The sequence below is a fragment of the Zootoca vivipara genome, chromosome 12 (assembly GCF_965207765.1).
Source record: "Zootoca vivipara chromosome 12, rZooViv2.hap1.1, whole genome shotgun sequence".
NCBI lineage: Eukaryota > Metazoa > Chordata > Lepidosauria > Squamata > Lacertidae > Zootoca > Zootoca vivipara.
Genome location: NC_142595.1, coordinates 52254968 through 52268110, shown reverse-complemented (window position 1 = coordinate 52268110; position 13143 = coordinate 52254968). Strand labels below are relative to the sequence as shown.

At 51.1% G+C, this 13143-nt stretch overlaps 1 protein-coding gene across 1 annotated transcript in view; it reads right to left on the bottom strand.

Annotated features, from left to right (window-relative positions):
• ZAN (zonadhesin) overlaps nucleotides 1-13143 on the bottom strand; it is a 53172-nt gene that overhangs the window by 17999 nt on the left and 22030 nt on the right. Inside the window, exons 14-22 of the mRNA XM_088654595.1 lie at nucleotides 11675-11922; nucleotides 11131-11311; nucleotides 9865-9979; nucleotides 9575-9669; nucleotides 7063-7239; nucleotides 5988-6190; nucleotides 4314-4458; nucleotides 1550-1794; nucleotides 683-847 (exon numbers count right to left, since the gene is read on the bottom strand). Of these exons, the coding sequence (XP_088510721.1) occupies nucleotides 683-847; nucleotides 1550-1794; nucleotides 4314-4458; nucleotides 5988-6190; nucleotides 7063-7239; nucleotides 9575-9669; nucleotides 9865-9979; nucleotides 11131-11311; nucleotides 11675-11922 (1574 nt within the window). The remainder of the gene's footprint in view (nucleotides 1-682; nucleotides 848-1549; nucleotides 1795-4313; nucleotides 4459-5987; nucleotides 6191-7062; nucleotides 7240-9574; nucleotides 9670-9864; nucleotides 9980-11130; nucleotides 11312-11674; nucleotides 11923-13143) is intronic.

The following is a 13143-nucleotide window of genomic DNA, read 5'->3' as shown; positions in this document are numbered from 1 at the left end:
AAACACGTTGCAGGATTCCCCCCAAAATAGGCCAGAGGCAATTGTACTTCATCCAGGAGAGCTTTACTGCTGCTGAAGGCAAATGAGCACGACGGTCACAAATCACAGTCCTTTCAGGACTGGCACAGTCCATTAAAAATCCAGTTGCAGCAGACTTGACTTCAAACGTACAACTTATAATAAGACTAAAACTTAGCATTGCATACAGAACAAGACACCAGACCAGAAGGAAAAGGGATAGAGAGAGAAAGTGAAAACCAGGCACATGACTATTATAGTCAGCAAGACCTTGACAGAAAGATAATAGAACCAGTTTTAAACCTTCAGCTTCTCAGAAGGTATAATCCAAACAAGAACCTTCTTTCACACAGAGAAGAAACCTCCCAGAACCCCCTTGAATTAAGCAGAGCAGGATAGATCTCTACACATCAGATCAAAACTTTTTGAACGAAGAAATGCAAACTGACACCGGGCATGCAGGTAAGAACACAAGAAAAGCCTGCTGGATCAGGCCCACGGCCCCTCTAGTTCAGCATCCTGTTCTCACAGTGGCCAACCAGATGCCCATTATGGGTAACCCACAAGCAGGATCCGAGCACAAGAGGAACTCTCCCTTGCTGGGGCTTCCAGCAACTGGCCTTCAGAAGCAGAGCGCAGCCATCGCGGCTAAGTCGCGAGTTACCTTGTCAAAGTAAGTTCCAGGCAGCTGGATCTCCAGGTGGTGGTTTCCGTCAAACTTGACCACCAGCCCGAAATCAGTCTCCAGGACCACATAGATCCCGCTTGTGGTGATGGAGACGCCAGGAATGCGGCCCTCCACGGGGGTCCGGACACGTTGGCCATCTATCTGTGGCGAGACGAGAGATTGAGGTGGAACGAGGCTGTCTTCATTCATTCATTCATTCATTCATTCATTCATTCCATCTATATCCCATCTTCCCACCACCCAAGAATTTGTTTAATCCTCTTTTAAAGCCATCTAGTTTGTAGTCATCATTCTGCCCGGACACTGAGGTCCAGTGCCGAGGGCCTTCTGGCGGTTCCCTCGCTGTGAGAAGCCAAGTTACCAGGAACCAGGCAGAGGGCCTTCTCGGTAGTGGCACCCGCCCTGTGGAACGCCCTCCCACCAGATGTCAAAGAGAAAAACAACTGCCAGACTTTTAGAAGACATCTGAAGGCAGCCCTGTTTAGGGAAGCTTTTAATGTTTAATAGATTATTGTATTTTAATGTTCTGTTGGAAGCTGCCCAGAGTGGCTGGGGAAACCCAGCCAGATGGGTGGGGTATAAATAATAAATTATCATCATCATCATCATCATCATCATCATCATCATCACCACTGCCTCCTGTGGCAGGGAGTTCCATAGTTTAGCTACGCGCTGCGTGAAGAATGACTTTCTTTTTTACCTGTCCTGAACCTTCCGACGTTTGACAGCCTCCACAGGAGCCCTCCCCGCCCCCCATAAAAAGAAGGCAACCTTGCAGATGCCCCCCCACCCCCGCAAACGACCTCTGCTTCTGCCCTCCTGCATTCGGGCAAGAGCCCTTACCAGCACCCGCCGACTTTTCTGCAGGGTGACCGTGGCTCCGGCAACCTCCACAGTCACGAGGCGGAGGTAGGAGGCTTCGGGCTGCCCCCGCTCCTCGTTTTTGGCGGTGATGTTGAAGGCCGGGAGGCGGGGGTCGCTGTGGCACACCGTCACCAAGGTGTAAGTGCAGGTGCCCATGAAGGAGACCATGCTGCCATCGAAGGTGTAGTAGTGGGGGTCCCCGGCCACATGGCAGGCAGCCACTCCTGGAGGACAAAGGGAGCGGGGTCAGGGACACAAGGCGAGAGCCCCCTTCTCTAGGGTGGGAGCTGCCCACCATTTCTCTTAGCCAATCTACGTCAGGTATGCCCTGCCAGTCCCCTTCACATGCCAAAAGGGTACTTAAAGGAGTGAGACACCTGGCTGGAAAGAGCCAGGAGTCCCCTCTCTCATGAGAGGGGCTTTAAAAAACCAAACAGCTTCTTTCCCCTCCCAACAACAGAACCACGGAATTGTAGAACTGGAGGGGACCACAAATCCACAACCCTGAGATTAAGAGTTTCTGGTTCCACTCTGTGAGAGCTTTCCCAGCTGTCGAATAAGGATCTAGCAGGCACCCCCAAACTTCGGCCCTCCAGATGTTTTGGACTAAAATCCCCATCTTCCCCGACCACTGGTCCTGTTAGCTAAGGTGTTCGGTTTCTGTTAATTAGTTCTCATGGGAAACTTACAGATTCTTGCTTCACACAATTAACTCAAGGCAGTGTCAATTTACTCTTGGCAGAAAGCCAAGGTCTGCCTGGCCTGGCAACCGCTCTCTCATTGGTTAACGACCAGCACTGTACTCAGTTATCTAGGAATGCTAGCACAGCTGTTTCTGGTTGGGTGTTAGGAGTAGGAGTGCTGCGTATGGTTGGAGAGAGAGAGGCAGAGAGGATTTATTTTGCTTTGCTTTGTATGCAGAAACTCTGCTGGTTTTATTTTCTTCTAATAAATCCTGTAAATAGTTATTCTGCGTCTAGCCGACTAGTCATTTCCACCTCAACTAGCTTCTGCGCTGTGCAGGAAAACTCTGCTACGTTTGGGCTAAAGCCACTAGAGCTATGCCTGACACTTCAAAATTCTAAGAGTTGTAGGCCAAAACATCTGGAGGGCCGCAGTTTGGGGATGCCTGATCTAGGGCAGTGGTGGCGAACCTATGGCACACGTGCCAGAGTGGCCACTCAGAGCCCTCTCTGTGGGCACACGCGCCATTGCCCCAGCAGAGTGGCCAGCCGCTCCCTGCCCCCCCCCGGCAGTACTGGCGGGAAACGCTCCCTAGAGTGCGATCCACCCGCAGCGGCACTGGGAGGAGTTGCGCACCCGCCAACCAGCTGGCAGCGATTTTCTGTATCCCCCCCCCCAATAAGCTGCAGAACACTGTGCAATTCCCACCCGCCAAAAGCTGAACAACTTTGGGCACTCCCAAAGTTGGGCCATCTCCCCCCCATTCTCTAAAATTTGAGTCCCCCCAAAATAGGAGGCGTCTTATACACGGGGGCGTAAATCGCACTTTGCGATAAAGTGGGGTTGTGGTTTGGGCACACGGTCTCTAAAAGGTTCGCCACTACTGATCTAGGGGATCCAGTCCCCGTCCCGACACCAGGGATCCAGTTGTGCCCTTTCTATGAAGCTGGCCGGCCTGGCTGATTCTTGGTGAGTAAACCTGATATAGGCTAGGACTGGTTCTGTTTTAGAGCCACAGCGTTCAGGTTTGTTTTGCATTCTGTTTTGACTTCCTGCCTGCTCCCCCCCCACCTTTTATCTATATATAAAAAAAATGTAAAAATCGTGAAACTGCGTTCTACACTTTTATCCGTAACCGCTTGACCGATCGTCCTGAAATTTTGACACAACAATCCAGGCCACTCCCTGAGCGTTGTTGGGGGCAAAAATCCCTCAAATCACACACCTGGGCAGTTGTAGACCTGGTTTTCCACCAAGTCAAACAGCGCCCTCAAGTGGCGTAGTACCCTCCTCCACCCCTTCCCTTCCTGTGAAATCTAAGCCACACCCACAAACCAAATGACATCATCAACCAAGCAACTGAAACCACCAAGGCGGCCATTATCAGACAGACTAGGCTGCTTTCCAGACTAGGCCAAGTGGAGGTGGGGGGTGGGCAAATAGAGGGCAGGGATACGTAATGGGTCAGAACGGGGGGGACGGGGGACACAGGGATGAAACCTGCCCTCTCTCTCGACAATATCTCACCTCGACTCAGGGGGACTCTGAGGCTCAGGGGGATCTGAAGGGGGGCTATTACCCTCCATTTCACAGACTAACGCACAGCAACGCGTGCAGGGCCAGCTAGTTCCTAATAAAGTTCCTTCATTTGACCGCTGAAGCGCATGTGGTTGCCAACCTCAGGGTTTTGGAATCCCCACCTGCCCGGGCACTTGGCATTCAGGCTACCGGGAGTTTAGGATTGGGGTTGCAAGGGCCCAGAGAGCTCATCTGAGGTCTGGGAGAGACTCAGAGAGAGAGCGTGGGCTGACTCTACACTCCGAGTAAACCCCAGAGGTGCAGGTTGAACCGAGGAGTGCTGGAGCGCTGCCTCAGGACCTTTATAAAAGTCACTGCTTTGGTGTACCCCAGGTCCCCCCCCCCCCGTTCTTACGTTCCTATAATCTGCAGGTGTGCAAAACTCCGGTTGGGGGACAGGATCCCTTTGCTGCAGGGATCCGTTAACCACCGGATGCAGCTGGCTCTGGGGAGGAGGCCAGGAGAGAAAGAGGGGCCTTACCGGTGTCTTGGCAACCCAGGAGACCCTCTACGGGCTGACACTCTTGGACGGGGCTGCAGCTCCACTCCTCGCAGGTGATGTTGTTGAGAGGGGCACAGGTACAGCGCTGGGTGCAGTTGCTGTTCCCCATCCAGCTCTCCCCAACCTGAGGCAAAGGCGGGAGGGAGGGTCAGTGAGGAAAGGAGCCTGGGTGTCTTGCAGTGAACCCCGCCCTTCCCCACCTTGAGGAGCACCCAAGAAACTTCCCTTCCAGGACCCTAGAGCAGGTTACATGAAGGATCCCCTGGGTAAGAACGGCTGGATCACTGCTCTTGGTTCTGTACCCTACAGAATATCGCAGGGTGGTGACACGAAAATGGGCATTTTGGGGAGAAGGGACACTTAGAATAGAATCATAGAGTTGGAAGAGACCACAAGGGCCATCCAGTCCAACCCCCTGCCAAGTAGGAAACACCATCAAAGCATTCTTGACATATGCCTGTCAAGCCTCTGCTTAAAGACCTCCAAAGGAGGAGACTCCACCACACTCCTTGGCAGCAAATTCCACTGCCAAACAGCTCTTACTGTCAGGAAGTTCTTCCTAATGTTGAGGTGGAATCTTCTTTTTTGTAGTTTGGATCCATTGCTCCATGTCCACTTCTCTGGAGCAGCAGAAAACAATCTTTCTCCCTCCTCCTTTCATATATTTGAACATGGCAATCATATCACCCCTTAACCTTCTCTTCTCCAGGCTAAACATACCCAGCTCCCTAAGCCGTTCCTCATAAGGCATCGTTTCCAAGCCTTTGACCATTTTGGTTGCCCTCTTCTGGACACGTTCCAGCTTGTCAGTATCCTTCTTGAACTGTGGTGCCCAGAACTGGACACAGTACTCCAGGTGAGGTCTGACCAGAGCAGAATACAGCGGTACTATTACTTCCCTTGATCTAAATGCTATATTCCTATTGATGTAGCCCAGAATTGCATTGGCTTTTTGAGCTGCTGCATCACACTGCTGACTCATGTCAAGTTTGTGGTCTACCAAGACTCCTAGATCCTTTTCACATGTACTGCTCTCAAGCCAGGTGTCACCCATCCTGTATTTGTGCCTTTCATTTTTTCTGCCCAAGTGTAGTACTTTACATTTATCCTTGTTAAAATTCATCTTGTTTGCTTTGGCCCAGTTGTCTGGCCAAATTAAGGTCGTTTTGAAGTGTGATCCTGTCCTCTGGGGTATTAGCCACCCCTCCCAATTTGGTGTCATCTGCAAACTTGCTCGGATGCCCTCAAGCCCATCATCCAAGTCATTGATAAAGATGTTGAATAAGACTGGGCCCAAGACAGAACCCTGTGGCACCCCACTAGTCACTTCTCTCCAGGATGAAGAAGAGCCATTGATGAGCACCCTTTGGGGGTTCGTTCAGTCAGCCAGTTACAAATCCACTGAATGGTAGCATTGTCTAGCCCGCATTTTACCAGCTTCTTTACAAGAATATCATGGGGCACCTTGTCATCTGAGTTGGTGCCTTGCTTATGCCACTCAGTGAAGCCCCATGAGCTGAAGGAAGGCAGGAATAACAGGCCTCTCTTTTCACAAAACCCAGGAATCTTGGGTCATCTGGAGGAGGCAAACTCCTCTGCCCCCTTCCCTCTCACCAGAAGGTACTGCCCACTTGGCTCCCCCCCCCTTCTCACCGGATGGTATTGCCCGTCGGGGTCTGTGCAGCCACACTGGCTATGGGGGACACACTGGTCTCCGCTGAGGACGAAGCCCTCGTTGCAGGTACAGCCCTCCACACAGGGCAGGTTGCAGCTGTCCCTGGAGGTGGGCTCGATGCAGGTGGCCGGGCAGGCTGGCCCACAAGATGTGTAGTTGCTACCAGGAGGGCAGTTCAGGGCTGGAGAGAAAGAAAGAAAGAAGAAAGAAAGAAAGAAAGAAAGAAAGACGCTTGAATAAATGAATAAAGCAATGATGCCGTCCTCTCTTGAGAACAAGAGTTATTCATTTATTTATTTTGCACATTTTATTGCTTCCTGTTCCCCGCGCCATATCACTAACTCCAGCTGCATCGAACAGGAAGCAACGGAGCAGGCTGGACCTACAAACAAGAAGCTTTTGATCAAAGGCACAGTAGCCCTTGAAGTCCTTCAATGCTGCTTTGCTGATCTAAGCAAAGTCTGACACTGCACTTGGGCGATATGGCCGAAAACAAAACAAATATAATCTACGAATGAGGTCCCAAAGGAACAGCGGGGGGCACACTTTACCCAGAAGATACCACTGGTGCAACCATTTATACAAAGTTTGTATAGTGCCTTTGTGATTTGCTGTCATTTTAGCTCATCGCGTAAGAACGTGAGAAGAGCGTGCTGGATCAGGCCAAAGGGGGCCCATCTAGTCCAGCATCCTGTTCTCACAGTGGCCAACCAGGTGCCCCAAGGAGAAACCTGCAAACAGGAATCTGGGCACAATAGCCCTCTCCCCTCCTGCAGTTTCCAGCAACTGGGATTCAGAAACATGGCTGCCTCCAGCTGAGGAGGGAAGCCGAGCCATTGTGGCCAGTAGCCACCGCAAGCCCTCTCCTCCTCCTCCTCCTCCTCCGTGAATAGGCTCAATCCTCCTTTAAAGCCATCTGAGTTGGTGGCCATACCAGCCTCCTGTGGCAGGGAGTTCCACAGTTTAACTATGAATGATCGGCTCTCCTGAACCTGCTTGCAGGGCAGCCTACGACTGCCGGGATGGTCATATATAAAGGAGAGAAATAATTACGGCAGAAGCTGCTGTTCCTCCAGGCGATGGGGATTCCGGCTTGGGCGCACCTGTCGGCGTAGGACTGCAGGGCGAAGCAGAGGGAGCCTGTGTCCCCCCCGGTGCCACAGAGATCGTACACACAGTTTTGAAACGCCCCCTCGGGGGGCACCTTGTTATGGCATGGGGCAAACGGACCTAGAATGAGGAAGGAGAGTTAATGAGCAAAGATCCCACACCAGTGGTGGTGGGGGAAGCGCTACTGGAAGGTCCCCAAGAGTCTGTCCTTCCCTCGCAGAAGATCCAGGAATCATAGCTGGAAAGGTACCCCGAGGGTCCTCTAGTCCAGCCCCACGGAAATGCAGAAATTGCACATGAAGGATCTCTGACAGGTCCAACCTCTGCTTTAAAACCTCCAATGAAGAAGAGTTTGAAGAGTTTGGATTTGATATCCCGCTTTATCACTACCCGAAGGAGTCTCAAAGCGGCTAACAATCTCCTTTCCCCTCCTCCCCCACAACGAACACTCTGTGAGGTGAGTGGGGCTGAGAGACTTCAGAGAAGTGTGACTAGCCCAAGGTCACCCAGCAGCTGCATGTGGAGGAGCAGAGATGCGAACCCGGTTCCCCAGATTACAAGTCTACCGCTCTTAACCACTACGCCACACTGGCTCTCATGAAGGAGAGTCCCACCACCTTTCCAGAGCACCTCTTTCGCTGTTGGACTTCTCTCCCCGTCACAACGTCCTTCCTACTGTTTAGTCAAAATCTCCTTTCCTGCAATTTGAATCCATTACATAGTCTGGGTCCTACCCTCTGGAGCAGCAGAAAGCAAGCTTGCTCCGTCTTCCATGTGATGTGACGGTGCTTCAGGTATTTGAAGGTGGCTATCCTATCCCCTCTCAGTCTCCTCTTCCCTAGGTTAAACATCCCCAACTCCCTCAACCGTTCCTCACAAGGCTTGGTTTCCAGGCCCTTGGTTTCCATACCTCTGAACACCTTCCAGCTTGTCAACATCCTTCTTAAACTGGGGTGCCCAGAAATGGACACAGTACTTGGAGTACTCACCTGGAGTACTGTGTCCAGTTCTGGGCACCCCAGTTCAAGAAGGATACTGACAAGCTGGAACGTGTCCAGAAGAGGGCAACCAAAATGGTCAAAGGCCTGGAAACGATGCCTTATGAGGAACGGCTTAGGGAGCTGGGTATGTTTAGCCTGGAGAAGAGAAAGTTAAGGGGCGATATGATAGCCATGTTCAAATATATAAAAGGATGTCATATAGAGGAGGGAGAAAGGTTGTTTTCTGCTGCTCCAGAGAAGCGGATACGGAGCAATGGATTCAAACTACAAGAAAGAAGATTCCACCTAAACATTAGGAAGAACTTCCTGACAGTAAGAGCTGTTCGGCAGTGGAACTTGCTACCAAGGAGTGTGGTGGAGTCTCCTTCTTTGGAGGTCTTTAAGCAGAGGCTTGACAGGCATATGTCAAGAATGCTTTGATGGTGTTTCCTGCTTGGCAGGGGGTTGGACCAGATGGCCCTCGTGCTCTCTTCCAACTCTATGATTCTATGATTCTATGACTTCAAGTGTGGCTCGACTAAGGCAGAATAGAGTGGTACTATGACTTCCCTTGATCTGGACACTAGACTTCTGCTGATGTAGCCTAGAACTGCAATAGCTTTATTTTATTTTATTTTATTTTATTGCTGCTGCTGCATCACATTATTGACATGCTAAGCTTGTGATCTGCTAAGATCCCTAGATCTTTTTCACATGCACTGCTCTCAAGCCCGGTGCCCCTCACCCCATGTTTTTGCATCTAGTTCCTGCTGTGTAGCTGTAGAACCCCATTTGTCCCATTCTGTTAGTTTTGGCTCGGTATTCCAATACTGTATTGAAATACCACCTGCAGCCAGGGAGGAATGCGGAATTTGATTTTTGTCTGCATGCTAATGAGGAAGCTACCTAATTTGCACTTTTTGAACAAATGTTATGAACTGAAACACAGCTGTTCTTCGAAACTTGAAACCCTCTGAATTTTGTGTTGCTTTTTCTTCAACCAAACAACAAGCGTACAAAAAAATTAATATACTAATAACATACAAAAATGCATTCGAAACCCTCGGAAAAATGCGTGCATTGGTCAAAACTGCATGCAAAACATTATCTGTTAGTTACTCTTACCAAAAAGGAAAACACTAAGCTTAATATGGAGGCAGTGCAAGACAGGAGTGCCTGGCGTGCTATGGTCCATGGGGTCACGAAGAGTCGGACACGACTAAATGACTAAACAACAACAACAAAGCTTAATATTCGTAACAACAGGAAGAAGTCACGCCGAAATGCAGGCAAATTTTCAAGAGGATTAAACAAAAGCTGCTGAGGACAGATGAAGATTGCAAAACCAAGAAACACAGAGAACAAAAATGGACGTATCTGTCCATCTTTACCTGTAACCTCCCCAAATAACCCCTCTTGAAAGTCCTGTGGGAACGCTGCTAACCAGGCTCCTTTCTAGAGAACCCAAACCTCACCTTGAGGGTCCGTGAGGATCCCGCAACTAGTAGGTTCCTTAGCATCCGCCTCGATCTCCTTGTCACACTCTCCTGGGTCTCCTGAGTTGGTGCAGCTGTAAAATGGGCACATCAGAGGAGAGGGGACTTCCTGGCAATTGCATTGCAGAAGATCTATTGTAGGAATCCTCCTCACCCTCCCTTGTCAGCCCCTCCCCCCTCCACACCTTGTCTGCGGCCTGCTTTCCCCAACGAGGTCCTAGAAATTAAAATGTGGCCCTGGATTTCAGTTCGGACTGTGGCGGACTCACCCTGGGTCTGTGGCGCCTGGGACCTGCCAGCTCTCGCCCAGCTTGTTGGCATCGTTTCCGGCTGAGGTGCCGTCGGGCATGAGATTGTCGTCAGAAGATTGTCCGTTGTAATTCCCTGGGGGGGGGGGAAGAATGCACACCGATGTGTTGCAGGGTGTCGTCAGCGAAGGGCGTAAGGAGAATGGAAGAGTAGAGCTCCCTTTAAAGGCAACGTTTGCACCATACGTTTAAAACGCCAAACATGGCTTCCCCCAAAGGATTCTGGGAGCTGTGCTTGGTTAGGAGCTACAATTCCCAGAGTGCCTTAACAATCCGCGAGGGGAAATGGTGTGTATGTGTGTGTTTCCTAATGAGGCTCGGCACCCTCAACAGACTACAGCTCCCAGAATTCCCCGGGGGAAGCCGTGACAATTTAAAGCGGTATTACTAGGGAAGGAATGGAAAAAACCAATCTGCTGGCATCAAAATGCTGTTATTTAAAACTATAGTACAACGACTGCTTTTGGAACGCTGCGCACAGTTCTGGCCACCCCGCCCCTTACAAAGGGGTATTGGAAAAGGTTCAGGAAGGAGTAGCCAAAATGATCCCCGCAGAGCAAAAATTCCCAGAGTTCCCTGGGAAGAGGGATTGACTATTAAACCACTCTGGGAATCGTAGCTCTGGGATGGAAAGGGGGGGGCCTCCACACAGTCCTCAGCACCCTTAAAAAGCCAAAGCTCCCAGAATGATTTGGGGGACGCCATGACTGTTTAAAGTGGCATCATATCACTTTAAATCACTGTGATTTAAGATGGAGGGGAGAGAGAGAGGGAGAGAGGGAGAGAGGGGGGGTGCCCTGCCCATTTGGGGCTCTTTCTTCCACCGCCCCTGGCAATATTACTCGCCTCTGAAAAGGTTTTCCACCTCTTTTATGAGAGTTGGAAATAAAAGATGGCATCGTTGTTTCCCCCGGACTATATATCCATTACCCCTCAAGAAACCAGGGGTTCCAGGTCTCTGACTTGTATTTAGAGCACCATTCCCGTTGGCCGCATGATGCTATGATGGGAGCGCAGCCGAGGACGATGGGAGTTGTAGTCCAAAACATCTGGAGGGCACCAGGTTGGGGAAGGCTGCTTTGGTTGGAGATGGTGCAGGCTGAACTAGCGACCTTCCCTGCACAATGTCAACAAATTGTGGAACCCCTTCCCTGATTCCGCTCACATCCCGGGGCTCCGTCCCTCCTTCCTCCCCACCCAGCCACCCGCCCCGTCCGTTCCGCTCACCACAGAGGCCGCAGAGCTGCCCAAAGTAGGCCTCCGGGACGGAGACTTCCGCGTGGTGGTTCCCATCGAAGCGCACCCAGAGGCTGAAGTCTGTTTGGACCAGGACAAAGGTGCCGCTCAGGCGCACGGACACCCGCCCACCGGCCAGGGAAACCGGCAACGTAACACGCTGGCCGTCCACCTGCATTGGAGAGAGAGAGAGAGGGGGGCTGAGCGGAGCCATCCCAGGGGCAGTGGGGGGAGACGGTGGGAAGAGTCAGGATATTGCGGGTGGGGAGGGTCCTCCATAGGAGGCAGCAACGCTTCTCAATCCCAGTTGCTGGAAACCGCAAGAATCGTAGAATTGTGGCATTGGAAGGGGCCACTAGGGTCATCTAGTCCAACCCCCTGCAATGCAGGAATCTTTTGAACCAATGACCCTGAGATGAAGAGTCTCGTGCTCAACCAGCTGAGCTCTCCCAGGGCTGAGGAGGGGAGAGCTGCTCTTGTGTTCGAACCCTGAAACTGGTTGGCCACTGTGGGCTGGGCCCGATCCGGGACTCACCGTGACTCGGCGCCCCTTGAGCAGCCCGATCCGTGACCCATAGACCTCCACGCTGACGGACTTGACGTACGAGACGTGCTTGTTGCCGCCTCGGTGCTCGTTGGTGGCCTCCACCCTGAAGGCGGGCAGCCCCGAGGTGGCGTTGCAGGGGGCGGAGAGCAGGTAAGTGCAGGTCCCCATGAAGTCGAAGCGGCGGCTGTCGTAGGTGGCGTAGTGGGGGTCTCCGGAGATGGTGCAGGTCTCCTGCTCTGTGGGGTGGGAAGGGGAAGAGTGGGGGCCAGTGGGCGAGGGGGTCTTGTCACCCCAACGACACACCTGTAAGTCTGCCTGTAAGGGCTGCCCACATGCCAATCACCTGATGTCATCACAGTGAGGCCAGAAGACAACCTGAAAGGGGTTTGTTTCCCTTTGAAACCCATTTGCTTGCAGCTTGCAAGTGATCCCAGCCCCACTTGTACCTGTTTCGCACCCAACACCCTGCCTCACAAAGGCGTAGCGGAGGTGGTGGGCATGGCTTGGGAGAAAATGGCCTCGCAGGCCAGAGGTTGCTTTCCCACACCTGCCCATCCAGGAATGAGTTTGTGCAGCGTTATCATGGCTGCCCTCCCCCTATCCTGACCATGTACAGAACAACCGTCGCTCACTGCAGTCTCATATAGCCAACTTGCTTCACTCTACTTAATGCATGAAGGGGTTAATACCATAGAGTAGTAAGCTGTCCTGCCAGGCTTAGCTAGCTCACTCCCCCTCATCTACCAAACTCTTTGTTCTCCTATCTTTCAAATGATTTAGAAACTTTTGCCACTTTGGAACTATCCATTCGTTCATTCGTTCACTTTTAATTTGTATACTGTCTTTCTATTTTACAAAACCCACGCATAGCTGTCAACTTTCGGATTTGAAAATAAAGGATCAGCAGCAGCCTCACCTGTCCCGGGGACAGTCTACGGTATATCTAACAATCCAGGATAGCAGCGGGAAACGGCGCTGGAATAAGGGAATTTCCAGCAAAAAAAGGGAAGGCTTGGAATAAGGGAGTTTCCGGCAAAAAAAGGGAGGGTTGACAGCTATGCCCATGGTGGTTTACATCCTAGGTTTTGCTGCCTGTGTTTTACTGCTGCTGTAGGGGAAAGCACACGAACCTGACCTTTGGAAAGTTTGTAAGTAAACCATTTTAAACTCAACAAAGGAGTGGTCTTTTTCTATGCTAATGAAAGGAAGAAATGTTGGAAGCAGCTTAGAAGGGGGTATTTTAAAGGTCTAACTGCCTATATTTCCACACTTTATTTTGTTGTGTGTTTTGTGATTTCAAATATATCGTAAGCTGCCCTGAGTTCATTGGTCTGGCTGGGTTTCCCCAGCCACTCTGGGCGGCTTCCAACAGAATATTAAAATACAATAATCTATTAAACATTAAAAGCTTCCCTAAACAGGGCTGCCTTCAGATGTCTTCTAAAAGTCTGGTAGCT